The 13,806-nt window shown below is 37.6% G+C and overlaps 1 protein-coding gene across 2 annotated transcripts in view; it reads right to left on the minus strand.

Annotated features, from left to right (window-relative positions):
* The window catches only part of LOC106909672 (transcription initiation factor TFIID subunit 4), a 103,208-nt gene that overhangs the window by 47,460 nt on the left and 41,942 nt on the right, over window positions 1-13,806 (minus strand). For both annotated transcript variants that reach the window (XM_088004400.1, XM_088004399.1), the window contains 3 exons: window positions 11,802-11,932; window positions 7,946-8,071; window positions 743-799 (listed from right to left, as the gene is read on the minus strand). In XM_088004400.1, the coding sequence (XP_087860526.1) occupies window positions 743-799; window positions 7,946-8,071; window positions 11,802-11,932 (314 nt within the window). The remainder of the gene's footprint in view (window positions 1-742; window positions 800-7,945; window positions 8,072-11,801; window positions 11,933-13,806) is intronic.

Raw genomic sequence — 13,806 nt, forward strand, 5'->3', positions numbered from 1 at the left:
CATGACAATGTGTTAATATTGTGCAACACATTCAAAGACCTGTTTTTCCTGTGTAGTTCAGTCATTTTTGTTCCAAACACAAACATTAGCTAAGATCAGCAACTACGCTATACTTTGCTAATGTGCTGGAATTTGTCAATTTGCTAATGTTGCCTGCAATGCTACCAAGAGATAAATTGAGTTGGTAAGCTGCTAGGAATTTAATTTACATTTAAACTTAAATTTAAGAAATTATGTTATAAATAAGTAAAGTACTAATCATAATATCCTGAAATAATATTGCTTTACTTTAAATGTGTACAGGTCAAAAAATATATGAACAAAAATGATCTCAATAATACCTTTATTTTTTTAAAATAAATTCTATTTAATTTATTTTACTAATAAAATGTTAGGTAAGATAAAAAATAAGAAATTATGTGCATAATTGTGAAAATTAAGACTATATAAAGGTGAAATAATGCTTTTAACCTGATGGAGAGTTTATGCATTTCTCCTATAGACAGAATTCAATAACAAGGAGGCTTAACAGATGGAAAAAATGCAAAGGGGTGGAGGAGGTGGAGGGTGTCTTTGGTGTGCAGAGAATCATTTTCCACAAACTGGCATCAATCGGAGCGAATAATTCCTCAAACTTTTTTAAGTCTGACTTTAAATGGCATTACATATGTAGTGAGGCATGAAAAATTTATGCACTGGTGTCGGGGAAATGTCAAGGGTAATGATCTCCGCAGCAGCTTACCTCCTTAGCTTTCTGTTTCAGTCGAGCTTGCTCTGGGTCCTCTTGCCTGGAGCGACTCTGTGGAGTAAAAAACGGAGGGATGGGGATGGGTGGAAGGGACACAGGTTAACAGCTGGTTTAAGGAGCCCACTTTCCCAATACACACGCACACTTCTGCTACTCATCTGTTGCTGTAGCAGCAAAAAATAGTGCAAAATGGGAACAGGATACAGAGGTGTCAAGGACATCATATCTGAATACAGAGAAGTGCAATGGAGCACCCCCTGGGGGGCAGTGGCCTTTAAACCTGCTCCAAATCCAGCCCTAAATAAGCTGCTGCGGGGGGATTCTAATCAAAAGAGGTTATTAAAAAGTCTGCAGGAGCCAGCATGCACACACACGCACAGGGGAGAAGATGTTGGTGAGTGTCAGTGGCAACGACTGTCTGTGTGTCACTGTGTGTGTGCCAGTGTGGCTATCTGTGTGTCCCTGGCGTAACAACACAGCACTTCTATTTTAATCAGCCGCTATGATCTGGGTGAATGTACTTGTCCCTGGAAATCCTTCACGACAGAGCCAAATGCACATGTACAGATGACCACTGCGGGCAAAACAGGCTCATCATGGCACAAGGGACTAACTGAGGGTTGTTTGTGAATGCAGGCATAAGGTGGATCTTTTTATGTAGCAGCACTATCAAGAGTCTGCTCTAATAATATTCCTGATACACTGTCTTTTAAAGAGTACTGCCGACCCTTGACCGTCTTTATATGTTGTCACGCAACAATCATAAATTGCAATGTGTTTATAGGACTTCAATGCAAAATTAGATGTTTTTGAAATAGGGGTGCACCGATTTGTCTGCCAGCTGATTTATCAGCACAAACTTCCTTAATTTTGGGAGATCGTAATCGGCTGATACTCGTATGTAAAGCCGATCTAGTCCACCGATCTTATCTACATCTGCAAAGGTCTAAAAATCAGCCACTGTCCTCTTCTGCTCTCCTGTGAGAAAGGTTGTACTGATAGAACGGCCCATCGGATCATGTCTGCACTTTTGCAGTTTCATTTGAGACAAAAACAAAATTGGCATCGACCAAAATCGGAATCAGCAGGTCGGGCTTTGTAAACATCTGTAATCGGCAGTAGGCCAGAAAACTGCAATCGGTGCACTCATATGTTGAAAATATTTTGCAAATAAAATTCTGAAAGACTTGAAGAAAGAAATTCTTAAGAAGCTCTGTTTGCAGTTTGTCACAAGACGTGGAGGGGAAACAGCAGACATGAGGAGGAAGGCCCTGTGGTTACGAGAAACCAAAATGTAGCATTTTGGTCTGCATGCAAAACGCTATAAACCAACACTGAGGTTAGTGCCACACACAGTGGTGGTGACTTCATGCTGAGGTGATGATCATTTCAGCACAATTAGGAAAACCTGACAATTGTTGATTTGAATATGGATTTCCCCAAATAAACTGTAATTCTTGAAGAAGAAAAAAAAATGCCTGAAAAGTATTTGAGATTGGGTTGGAGGGTCACCTTCAAGCAGGACAGTTATTCTAAACGCCGAGTTGCAATTACATGCCTTAGATCCAAGTAGATTCATGTGTTAAAATGACCCAGTCAAAGTCCAGAAAGCCAACTAAAAAACATGTGGCAAGACTTAAACTGTAATATTAACAGACTCTGAGCATATGAGTATAAAGCCAAAATTACAAGAATTAAGTCATAATATTATGAGAATAAAGTCATACGAGAATACAGTCAAAATAATATAGCTGCAGTTTACAAGAATGTCATAATATGACTTTATTCTCATAATTTTATTACTTTATTCTCACATTATTATGACTTTATTCTCGTACTAGGTCTGCTTTATTCTAGTACGACTTTATTCTCTTAATATTAGGACTTTATTCTGGTATAATTATGACCCTATTCTCGTGTCATTTCAACTTTATTCTTGTACATTTTATTCTCTTAATTTGATGACTTTATTCTTATAATTTTATTTATTTATTTTACTCTTAGTATGGCCCTATTACTACTCTCTTGTAACTTTCTACACGGCAGATAATAGAATATTTTCACAAAAATCCAGATTTTTCCATAGCCATTCCTTACTACCACCTTTATTTTTCTTCTGACCATCTATTATATCACATGGATGGAGAGCAGAAACTCCTAAGCCTTCCTGCTAATTGACTTTACATATATCAGGCAGTCCACGTATTGGTCGGTGTCTCAACTGAGACTAATGTGTTTGCCCTCCAGTGGGCCGGAGCATCCCTCAAGTCCTGAGTCATATTTTAAATGGCCGGCACAGTCGAGGGAAAGGCTTACTGTGAAGGAGGAACGGTGGGAGACGACAGTGGAAGAGATTATTTCAATGGATTTCTAATTCTGGGAGCCAAATTAGCGGGTGCTGAAGCAGGAGACGTGGCGAGCGGGGTGGGAGGAGGAGAGGGAGGGGTCGGTACAGATGGACTGTTTACAGAGACCAGCGGTGCCACTGGCACACTCTGCGTCTCCTCTGCCAGCTGCCCCGGTTTCTCTGCTTGCAGCGGGGACCACAGAAGAGAAGAGGACTGGATACTGCTACACATGCAGATGAGGTTTACTGCACTTCACCTAACGGATGGTGGTGTAAACTAGCAGGGTTATTTTTTTTTTTTTTTATGTTTTCATAAGTCGGTGATAGTGCAATGCATTTGGTGGCGTTTTAACCCCAGTTAAGTTTCTTTGTTTTCAGTTTCTCATTTATCTGTTGCCTTTTCTGCGGCCAGTACAGTCGACTGCTGTATTGACCAGAACCCTCATGTAAAATACAAACACCAAAATAATCCCATTAAACTCAGGGAATTCGGTTAATATAAGAATGTTAAGTGGAAGGAGAGGATATATGGATATATAATTTTTTTTTCTGTAAAAAAAAATAAAAAACTTTAAAGTATTCACTACAGTCTCCTACGGCACATCCAGAGACTAAAATGTTTGCCAGTTCTGCTGCTTAAAATAGCTCAGGTTTGGCCACATTAGACGGAGAGCATCTATGAACAAAAATGTTCAAGTCTTGCAACAGATTGTCAGTTGAATTTCGGACTGAACTTGGACTAGGTCATTTTGACAGAATATCCTTTTATCTACAGGGTATCAAACTCCAGTCCTCCAGGGTTGAAGACAACATATCTTTCAAGTGTTTTCAATGCATCCAAAACAAATGGCAAGCTTTAACTCCTCAGCATGCAGTAAATGTGTTCAGTCCTTCTGAACACATTTGATTAAAGTGTGACGATGCATCTAACTTTGCAGGACAGGAGTTTGACGCCTGAAATTTAAACATTTTAATGCAGCTCTGGGTGGATGTTTCTTTTTAAGACACTACACAAATAGTCCGCCACAGTACAAAGTAGGTACATTGTTTGAAATCTATTGTTTTTCTTATCAGGATAGAAAAATGACTGCAGAGACGACTATCAGCAGCAAATCCCATTGATTTGTCATGGCTTAGGGCTTCAATTCAGACACTAATGCTGGGAATGTTGTCAAAACTAATTGATATATTTTGATTTACCATAAAATTTAAAAAAAAACATGGAGTCAGATAATTTTAGCTTTTCTGCGCAACGATCTTGAGAACTCTGTAGAACTAGAGTGCCGTTATAATACACTGCAGGAAAACCCATAGAAAATAAAAGACAAGTCACAGGCTAGGATTCCCGGAGCCTGGAACCTAACAACAATGAAGAAGAATGGAAATGTTTTAGAGAGAACTATACATCAGAAATTGAGTTCCAAGATATATGTATTTGATATATGTTGTTTAAGAAAAAAACATGAGGTTAGCTTTTCAGCCCCTTTAACTGTAAGTTTGGTGCTGAAGCCTTTTTTTGGACCATTAGCAGTCATGTTACCCACTGAGTTAAAAAAAAACAGTAGTAGCTATATTTGCCCCTTTATAATGCACAACAAACATACAGAAAGCCTGAACACACATGTGCAAAGCTGTGGTATTTTCTCAGCAACTGCATGTGGAACAACTTGTGTAATCATTACGCAAAGATCTGCTTTCCAAACTTCTCCTTAAACCAAAACGCCATGGCAACAGGAGCCAAAAAGCCACAGATATAGCTGTGGGGTGAAGTCAAACTTTCCTCTGCGACTCTCATGCAAACCAAATAGCCTCAAGTGTAGCTCCTCCAAGAAGGACCAGGTTTCATTTGGAGGAGTTATTTGCAATTGCTGTTAACAAAACAGGATTCAGCAGACAAAAAAGTAGAAGATTGGAGTGTTTAATAATGCAGAACCATGTGCTGACATAGGGAATTTAAAAGCTTTTTCTTTACACCATTCTTTTTTAAAACAATACAATTTGGAGTTGTAGCTTGTGTTGATGCCAGGGATTTTGTTTTTTTTTACAACTGGCCAGCAGAAATGTTATAGTTTTTCCAAAAGACATAAAATAAGAAGCAGGTCTTAAGGTAATTTGGTCAAAGTTCATCAACAAGGGGATTTTTCTAATACCCTGCATGGAAGGACTGGAGTATAATAATGCAATTAAGAAAGTGAGGTGTGCTTTTAAGAGAATCTGTACTGTGGGACCCCAGTTCCATCAGAAATAATTAAATTAACCTACCTTTCCACTAATGTTGCACTGCAGGGCATTTTCATTTGATTTTTTTTTTTTTTTGGTCTGCGGTGAACTTTCTAAATTTGAAAAGAGACAAATGGCTTCTCAACAAGAGACAAATAAGGACACCGGGCATGTGTCACAGCTACTTAAAGCATACAGAACTCATATTATGTATGATTTTTGTGTAGAGATTTATCTTTATAATAATGCTTTATTATCATAAATAATAATTGATAAGTGAAATGATACTGAAATCAAAAATGTAAAATAATACCTTCACTACAAAAGAATTTAAAGCATTCATAATTGCCACTTATAATATTTTGTCCTGCAAATACATTCATGATTAATAATATATGTTAAGGTTATTATTTCCAATTTTATTAGTGTTTCTAGAGCCCCATAAATGAAAAGAGAGAATTTGTACAAACTCCTTAAAATCCATTTCAATTACAGCTAATAAACGACAGACTATAGCTTTAGACTGGTTTTAAGTATTTCCATAAACTGACACTGTAAGAAACATAATTAGACTGCAAGTGCCTCTCAATAAATCTGGATATTATAGAAAACGATTTTAGCAATTCAAACTGTGAAAATGACTTCAATTCATAGAGAAGTATTTATCAAGGGCTTATTTACGTTTATTGTGATGATTCAAGTTGCAACTAAAACTACATTAAAAAAAGAATAGTATAGAAGACAAGTAAAATGTATTACAGAAATGTCAGTCTACTGAAAAACATGTCTGGGGCTCCTCCTGCACAAATCACTGCATTAGTGCAGCGTGGCACGGAGGTGGTCAGCCTGTGGCACTGTTGTTGTGTGAAGAAAGCTCAGGCTACTTTAATACTGGCCTTCATCTCATTGTTGAATTTTATGTCTCTCATCTTCCTCCTTACGATACTCCACAGTTTGTCTTTCAAGTTTAAGTCAGATCAATTTGATGACCAATCAAGTGCAACGATTGGTCACAGATCAGTAGGTGTTGCTACTTAAAGCAACTACTGGTACATTTGATAGTATGGGCAGAAAATAAAATCAGCAACACCATGCAAGATTGTTATGGTGACTTTGAACCTGAAGAAACACGTGGGCCTACACAATGACATGATCCCCAAAATCATCACTGGTTTTTGAATCTTCATACTGGATCTCAAGCAAACTCTGGAATTGGCTTTTCTTTACAATCCTCTCAGCGCTGTGACTTTTGCATCCTTTCCTGCTGCACTTTTTCCTTCCACTCAACTTTCATGCGTTTAGATACAGCACTCTCAGAACAGTTGGCTTCTTTAACAATTAGCTTTTGTGGCTTGATAATATTTTAACTGACTCACATGCAGCTATACTTTCTGTCATATAAAAACATAAATGAAGACCACAGTTGTGATTTGCAAGTAAATTCGTATTAATTATAAATTACCAGATGCCTATGCAACATTGGAGAAGTGTGCAGCATTTCTTACAAGCAATAAAAATGTCAGTGTAATATAAAGTTCCACAGATTCTACTCTTATCCTCAAGTTTTAAAACTAATACAAATGCAGCATCTGTTGATTCACCGATCCTTTTTTTCCCCCTTACGCCTGCACAATGACTCCAAGCTACAGGTCAAATACAGTTTTTGACCACTGAAAGCTCCAGCTGGCACTGGAAGACCTTTACAGGAAAAAATAAAAACTTTAGCTTGGAGACAGTGTGTGGAATTTTTTTCATTGACTTTCAAATTGCCTCACACCTCCTATGAGCACCTTCCAGATTTTTATGCTTCACATTTTCTGAGTAGTCTTATTTCTTTAAGGGGTCATCTGTAACATAATTGTTAATCGACATCTTATTACAACATTTTTCATAATCAAGACTTAGTGTTGTGCAAGTAATCGATGCATGAAGGCATGACTTTTTCATTTGGCCTTAGCTAATCATTAATGAGTGTTTTATAGTTTTTTTTTTGTTTTTTTTTATTAGAAATGCAATGTGGCTGACTTTCTGAGTAGAGCATTTGTTGATAAAAGCTTTTATTTGAGATGAATGAATCAGTTTTTTGATACTGGCCATTACTTCTGGTTTCTTCTTTCTGTGTACCACAAAAGAAAAAAAAGTGGAAGAATTACGGGATTTTCCTAATTTATGCCTCAAAGAATACAGATTTTTTTTTTTTAAATGATGTTGGCTGATGTGTGAACAGGTTGAACATGTTGGGATCCACATTTAATGCATTCAATGAAATGACAAAAGGAGTCAGATTTTTCAGCGTCGAAATGCAGAGCAACATTCAGAGCTGACTGATGTCTGATCTCGGGCTAATTGACTGGTGCAGAAACGCAGTTTGGATTGATAAGAGTCCGGTTTGTGTGCTGGATGGGAGTTTCATGTCACATGAATCCCAGCCCTCCCTCCCTCCTTGCATCCAGGGAAGAAGTGCCAGGACAGAGGAGGCCTGGGGCCATCAGTCTGGGTCACCTCATCCATGGGAGTCACACTCTAATTCATCTGTCAGAGCCGACACGAGAGCAACATGCACACACATGCATGCACATGTCCGCTGTCACACGTACGCACGAAGCGGGATGGAGGTGACGGTAACTCACTTTAGCGGCTTTCAGAAGGATCTCTCTCTCCTGCTCGTCCTTCCTCTGCTTCTCGATCCTCTCCAGCTGCTCGAAGAAGCGGAGCTGCGACCGAACGTCTGCAGACTGCTCGTAGCACTCGTCGTCCTGGCAAGCAGACGGAGAGATTACAGCAGCGGCAGCATTACGACAGCGACATATTGAGAAGCTACTTCTCTGGCTCTGGTTGGATTATTAGTCAACTTTAGAACAGATGAAAGGAGCTGATAAAAAATATCTCTGAATCGGAGGGAAAAACTCCTCCAGAATATAACCGAACGTCACAGAAATATTTTGGTAGGCATTACTGAAGTACTGTCACCTTTTAAAGATGAAGATTTAACCGTCCAACTGGCTTTCTGTGTTTTGTCATAACTTGTAAAAAAAGAAAAATCCACTTCTGCTGCAAAAACTTGAGAAATTACTCAAAATGACGAACCTTAAAGCTTTATCGATATCAAACACGACATTAAAAAAATATTCACTTTGATGTTACATTTTTTATTGTCACCTAATGAGCACATTGACATGAGACAAGCAAGTCGTATCCTAGATGTGACTTCTGCAAAGTCACTGACTCGATGCAGTCACCTGGATTTTCTTAGGAAAATTTTTAATAATTTATAAAATACACTAAACATGACTGCATTGTATAATAGCTTGGATCAAATTGGAACATATGTAAAGAACTTTGAATCTTTCTGTGTGATTGGGCTGAAGAAAAGGAGGACAGAATTGTGGATTTGGACGTGTAAGAATGAGAAATATTGCAAAACTTTTGGACTTGATCCAATAAATCTGAGGTTTTCCAACTACTGATGTGTTTTCCTGCTTTGACTCGTTCAGTTGAGGCCGAGATCTCCCTCAAGCCGGCAACCATGTGGGGAAAAAAAGTTTATTCATGAGTGACAAAGAATAAAATTATTGCTCCTTTCTGAAGCTTTCATTTAAAAAAAAAAAAACTTTCTAATGAAACTATTACCACTATTTTTATCACTATATATATATATATATATATATATATATATATATATATATATATATATATATATATATATACAAATGTAGTTTATTCTGAATTTAACTATATAATTAAATTTTTGGTTGTTAAGAGTAGAATTCAAATAAATAAAAACACAATGTGGGTAAAAATAAAACCAATTTTATGGGTTTAGTTAACTCACTGTGGACAGCTGGGACCATTTTTAACACTTTGTTCCTGTGTTATAACTGACTGGGTGTCTGTAACTTTTATCTGTGTTAATGTTCTTTAATCTGCATTCAGTTTTATTTTGACTTTCTTTAGTCTTATCTAAAAGAAGCTACTTGTTAAATCTTGAAAAGTATTGTTGATCAGCAAAACTTTCTTGTGAAGTTAGAGCCACTTCGAGCTAGAAATAAAATATTACACAATTATAGATTTAATTTTGGGCTAAGCTATAAGTAAATCTAACATAAGTAATCTCATCATTACTGGTTGTTGTAGAGCTTGAGCTCATCTATAGATCAGATCATGACTTTTGAATATGAAGTTGAAGAAACCCTGTTTTACAGCCAAAAGCCACATTTATATTGTATAATTAAATATTTGGTATCAATTCATAAATAGAAGAGAAAACCTCTGAACACATTTAGTTTAACAACAGCAACAAACATATAACTTAACTCAAACCCAACCGGTCTGCACGCATCCCCACACTTTGCCACACAAACTTCTTCTATTTACAGACTCTTCGCTTCATCTCCCATGTGGCAAATAGGAAGGCAAACGTAAAAACAACTTTTTTAGGTCATCAAAAGTTAATAGGATAATTGCTTATTTCTCCCTGTGTGACTGCACGTCTCTGATGCAGCTCTTATCTCGTGTTGCGCTTTATTTCTATGTCACTCTCTCGTCTTCCGCCTATATGTGAGTGTGTGCGTATGCGTGTGTGTTTCCATAAGGGGATGAGAGGAGCTGAGTGGCACAGAACACAAAGACACATCAGAGGGGGCTTTTCACCAGCGCCCCCCACCTCCACCCCAGTCTTCTGCCTCTCTCATCCAGCCTCGCTGCTCTTTGTTGCAGAGCTGAGCCTGCACTCTTGCTGTAGCTCCTGCTGAAGCCCGGCTGCTCTTTAAGAGGCCGCTTTGTCTTTTGGTCTTTCTCCGTCGCTCTCTCTCTCTTTCTTTTTTTTTCGCTGATGTCAACAGAGTGGCTTCACAGAGCTCCGTGCCTGTCTCTCGAGCACACCTCATTTGGAAAACCACAAAAAAGAAGAAGAACGAATGGAGAGGAGCGGCGCAAAAACAAGAAGGGGACAACTGTGCCAATGCTTTCCCTCCCGCTGCCTCGGCATCAAGAAAAACATGTTTTCAAAGTTTTTCCCCCAGTTCTTCTCACAATGCAAAGACATTACCTTGCTGTGGAGATGGATTTTGCTTTAATGCAGACCAATTAAATGTTGTTATATGGCTACATTCATCAGATGTGAGGGGCACAGTCACCCCTAATGAGAAAAGCATGCAGGTGTTCGTAGGCGAGCACTTTTCTTAGGTTTTCAGTGACTGAGTAAAAACTTACAGCTCTCTCTACAACTTGAGGCCATTTAAGATGCTCTTGCTAAATTTTATGATTGCATTAGTTATAAACTCAAATTATTTTTGTGATGTGTGGATATGGCCATTTATAGCAAAGGAAAATGGTGCAAAAACTCAGTGAAGTTTCTTTCTCGGTTGTATGTAAAACCAAACCGGAATTTATTCTGAATATTTTCTTCTGCTAATGTGGGTCAGAAGCTGCAAACACATTGCGCCGTTGGACTTTTTCACATTTTGTTGCAACCAAATAAATTAAAACCTTGAATTTTATGTAACAGACCCAAACAAAGTAGGACATAATTGGAAAGCAAAAGAAAAATCAAACATGACTTCCATACTTATCATATGAAAGAGGGAGATTGAAAAATAAGAACTGACTTTAATCTCAGAATTAATTTTTTTTTTGCAAAGAAAAAGCCAGAATTCTGAGTAAAAAAGTTTGAATTTTGAGGGGAAAAAAATATCAGAATTAAAACTGCAGATGGATACTGCACCTGCAAGCATAGTTAAATTAAATTTAAAATGATTATTATTCAAACTTAATACCTCCAGGAATGAGGAACATTAACTTAGGTTAACTTTACAGCTTCATTAACTGCAATGCCTCCCTCACCATCCTCAACAATATCTACTGTTTCTCACACACTGTATAGAAGAAATTATCACCACTTCATTGTTTATGATTAAATTGTTCTGAGGACTTTTTCATTTTAATCCACTGCGGTTTTATGTCTGCTTTACTTGTTCTGATGCAACAACTGTTTTTAAATGTGCTTTAAAAATATATTTGCTTTCACTTTGGCAAATTGTAAATAGGACTTACTATGGTTTTCTTTCAAAAATGGCTCAATTCTCAGCACGCTCATTTTAGTGCACAACTAATACCTGTCAAATTAATACTTTCTCCCAAGTGAGCTTTGGCTCTCTGCAGCTCCTCCAGAGTAATCGAGGGCATACCGAATTGCTTCTTTAATAAAAAAAAAGACTAGTTGCTTATAAGGTTTATAGAGAAGTAAGTTGGTTGCACTGAAATTTATGAAGGAATATAATAATAAAAGGAGCTGACTACAAATGCACGCCACACTTTTCAGATTTATTTGTATTTTTTTTTAAAGAAACAGCAAAAGAAGCATATTATTTTCCCTCCTACTTCACAATTATGCACTTTTATGTAATGTCAGATAAAATTCCAATAAGACACACTGGGTTTTGTGACTGTATAGTTAAAACTGCAACTAAACTTTGTCGAGACATTTACCTTACAGGAGTCGATTCGATGCTGTGCGATGATAGAAACCTTTTCTACCACAGTTCGGAGTCGAGACTGTGCAGCGTGTGAGATGAATGTCACGGCTTCCATGGGAACCTCTGTCACTCCAAACTTCTTAGCTGTGAAGGACATTTAAATATGGTATATAACACTTCAAACAAACACAAAAGACCCACAACATAAACACGTCCATATCTATTGCGTAGCATCCACACACGAGGAGAACTGTACAGATTATTGAGGGCAATTAACTTGCAGATAGAGGACTCATCACATGGAAAAGTAAATTTCTTTTGCAGTCTTAGTGTGAATTCCAGAGTGGTTTTACTAACTGAGCTTCTTCCAGTGTGGAACCGACATCTTTCTGCAGAAGGATAATTTAGTTTCCTTGGAGCAAAATTCATCTGAAGACATAACAAAAGAGAGGAGGACAGACTTTGGTAGGGTTAGTATCTGTTTCCAACCTCCTTTTAAATTATTCCATTAACATAATTTTCTCTCTGGCACCCTTTTAAGTAAACCACACCAATTATTTAAGTCAGCCGAACAATACATACACTCTTCAACTGCTCAAGCTTTGAACAGATGGAGGAAGCCCTCTTGCTATTATAATTGCAGTGGCAACGCATGCGGCAATACCATGAGGTCACAGGAAAACTGCTAACAGGCTTCCACTCCCTAAAAGTACAATCTTTCTGGGACATTAATATTTCAGAAAAGGTTTAGGAGATTCAGCTACAGAATGAGAGGAAAATTCTGTGAGCAAAAACAGTTTCTGGAGCTCACACTAATTATAACACTTCATCTAGAAATAGAACAGACTAATGATCAACAAAGCCTTAGTGCTTTGGGTTTTACTCCAACTAGAGGAACTGGAAAGATGTTGGAAATATTATGCACCATAGTAATTAGAAATACAGGATTGCCGTTTTCTTGGGCAACTGCAATTTCTAACCTACCGATCACAAATGTTAAAACTGGAGTCATACATTAACAAAACATAATTAATCAATAATAGATGGGGCACAAGGCTTTGCTGCACAACGTGCATGTTAGTTAGATAACTAGAAAATTTCTGCAGAAATTTAAACGGGGCCTGCCACAGTGTGCCCGTCGGTTGGAACCCAGTTTTCTGATGCTAAAAATTTGCATCAATGCTAAAGTAAGCTACAGTTTACTTAATAACATGTGGAGATTGACAAGTACGTTGAGTAACATGGACTTACTCTATTCAGTATGTTAAAATGAGTATATAAGCTAAAATAAGCCAAAATACTGTTAGCCTAAATGCTGCCAGTGCCATGTGAGGTATCACTAGCATGTTGTCTTACATTGACTTCCTCCAATCAGTGTGCTAAACATGGCTAATGTTCAGTGTTACACATGTTTGGCACACTAGTGGGGGGCTAATGTTAATAAACTGCCTTCTGATTCGAAAAGTCAGATGTTTACTTCATTGCACTTACTAGAAAACACACTCATCTCTTAGCAACAGATTAACAACAAATATTGTTATTGTTAAAAAAACATAAGATTTCTTCTGCTCTTGTGAAATAAAACTTATCTTAAGCTGTTTTCGCACTGCAAGGAACGGAACAGAACGGAACGGCACGCTTCGGTCCGGTTCCACCCATACTGTAGCCCTGTTGTGTTTGCATATAACTTAGGGCGCCATTGAAGCTGTACCTGACGTCATTATTTTTTGAAACTAAACAATGATTTCGATGTAGCCGGCCGAAGCCTGTTCCTCAGAGATGCAGCAGAAAACTTTCTCATTCCTTGCTCCATCACATTAAACGTCAATAAAATACATTAAGCTTTGTGACTGTAATGAGAGAAAACATAAAAAGCTTTAAGAGATATAAAAAGCTTAATGTTCTACTTTAATATTGAAAACAAACTTGAATTTATATGTTGTGGATCTGAAAGTGAGTTAAAAATCACTTCCTACAGAACTACATGCTCTAAAGGGCATGTACCAACACTCTTTTAG

This window comes from Poecilia mexicana, unplaced genomic scaffold (genome assembly GCF_051168715.1).
Source record: "Poecilia mexicana isolate PSO_F unplaced genomic scaffold, ASM5116871v1 scaffold_3, whole genome shotgun sequence".
NCBI classification, from domain to species: domain Eukaryota; kingdom Metazoa; phylum Chordata; class Actinopteri; order Cyprinodontiformes; family Poeciliidae; genus Poecilia; species Poecilia mexicana.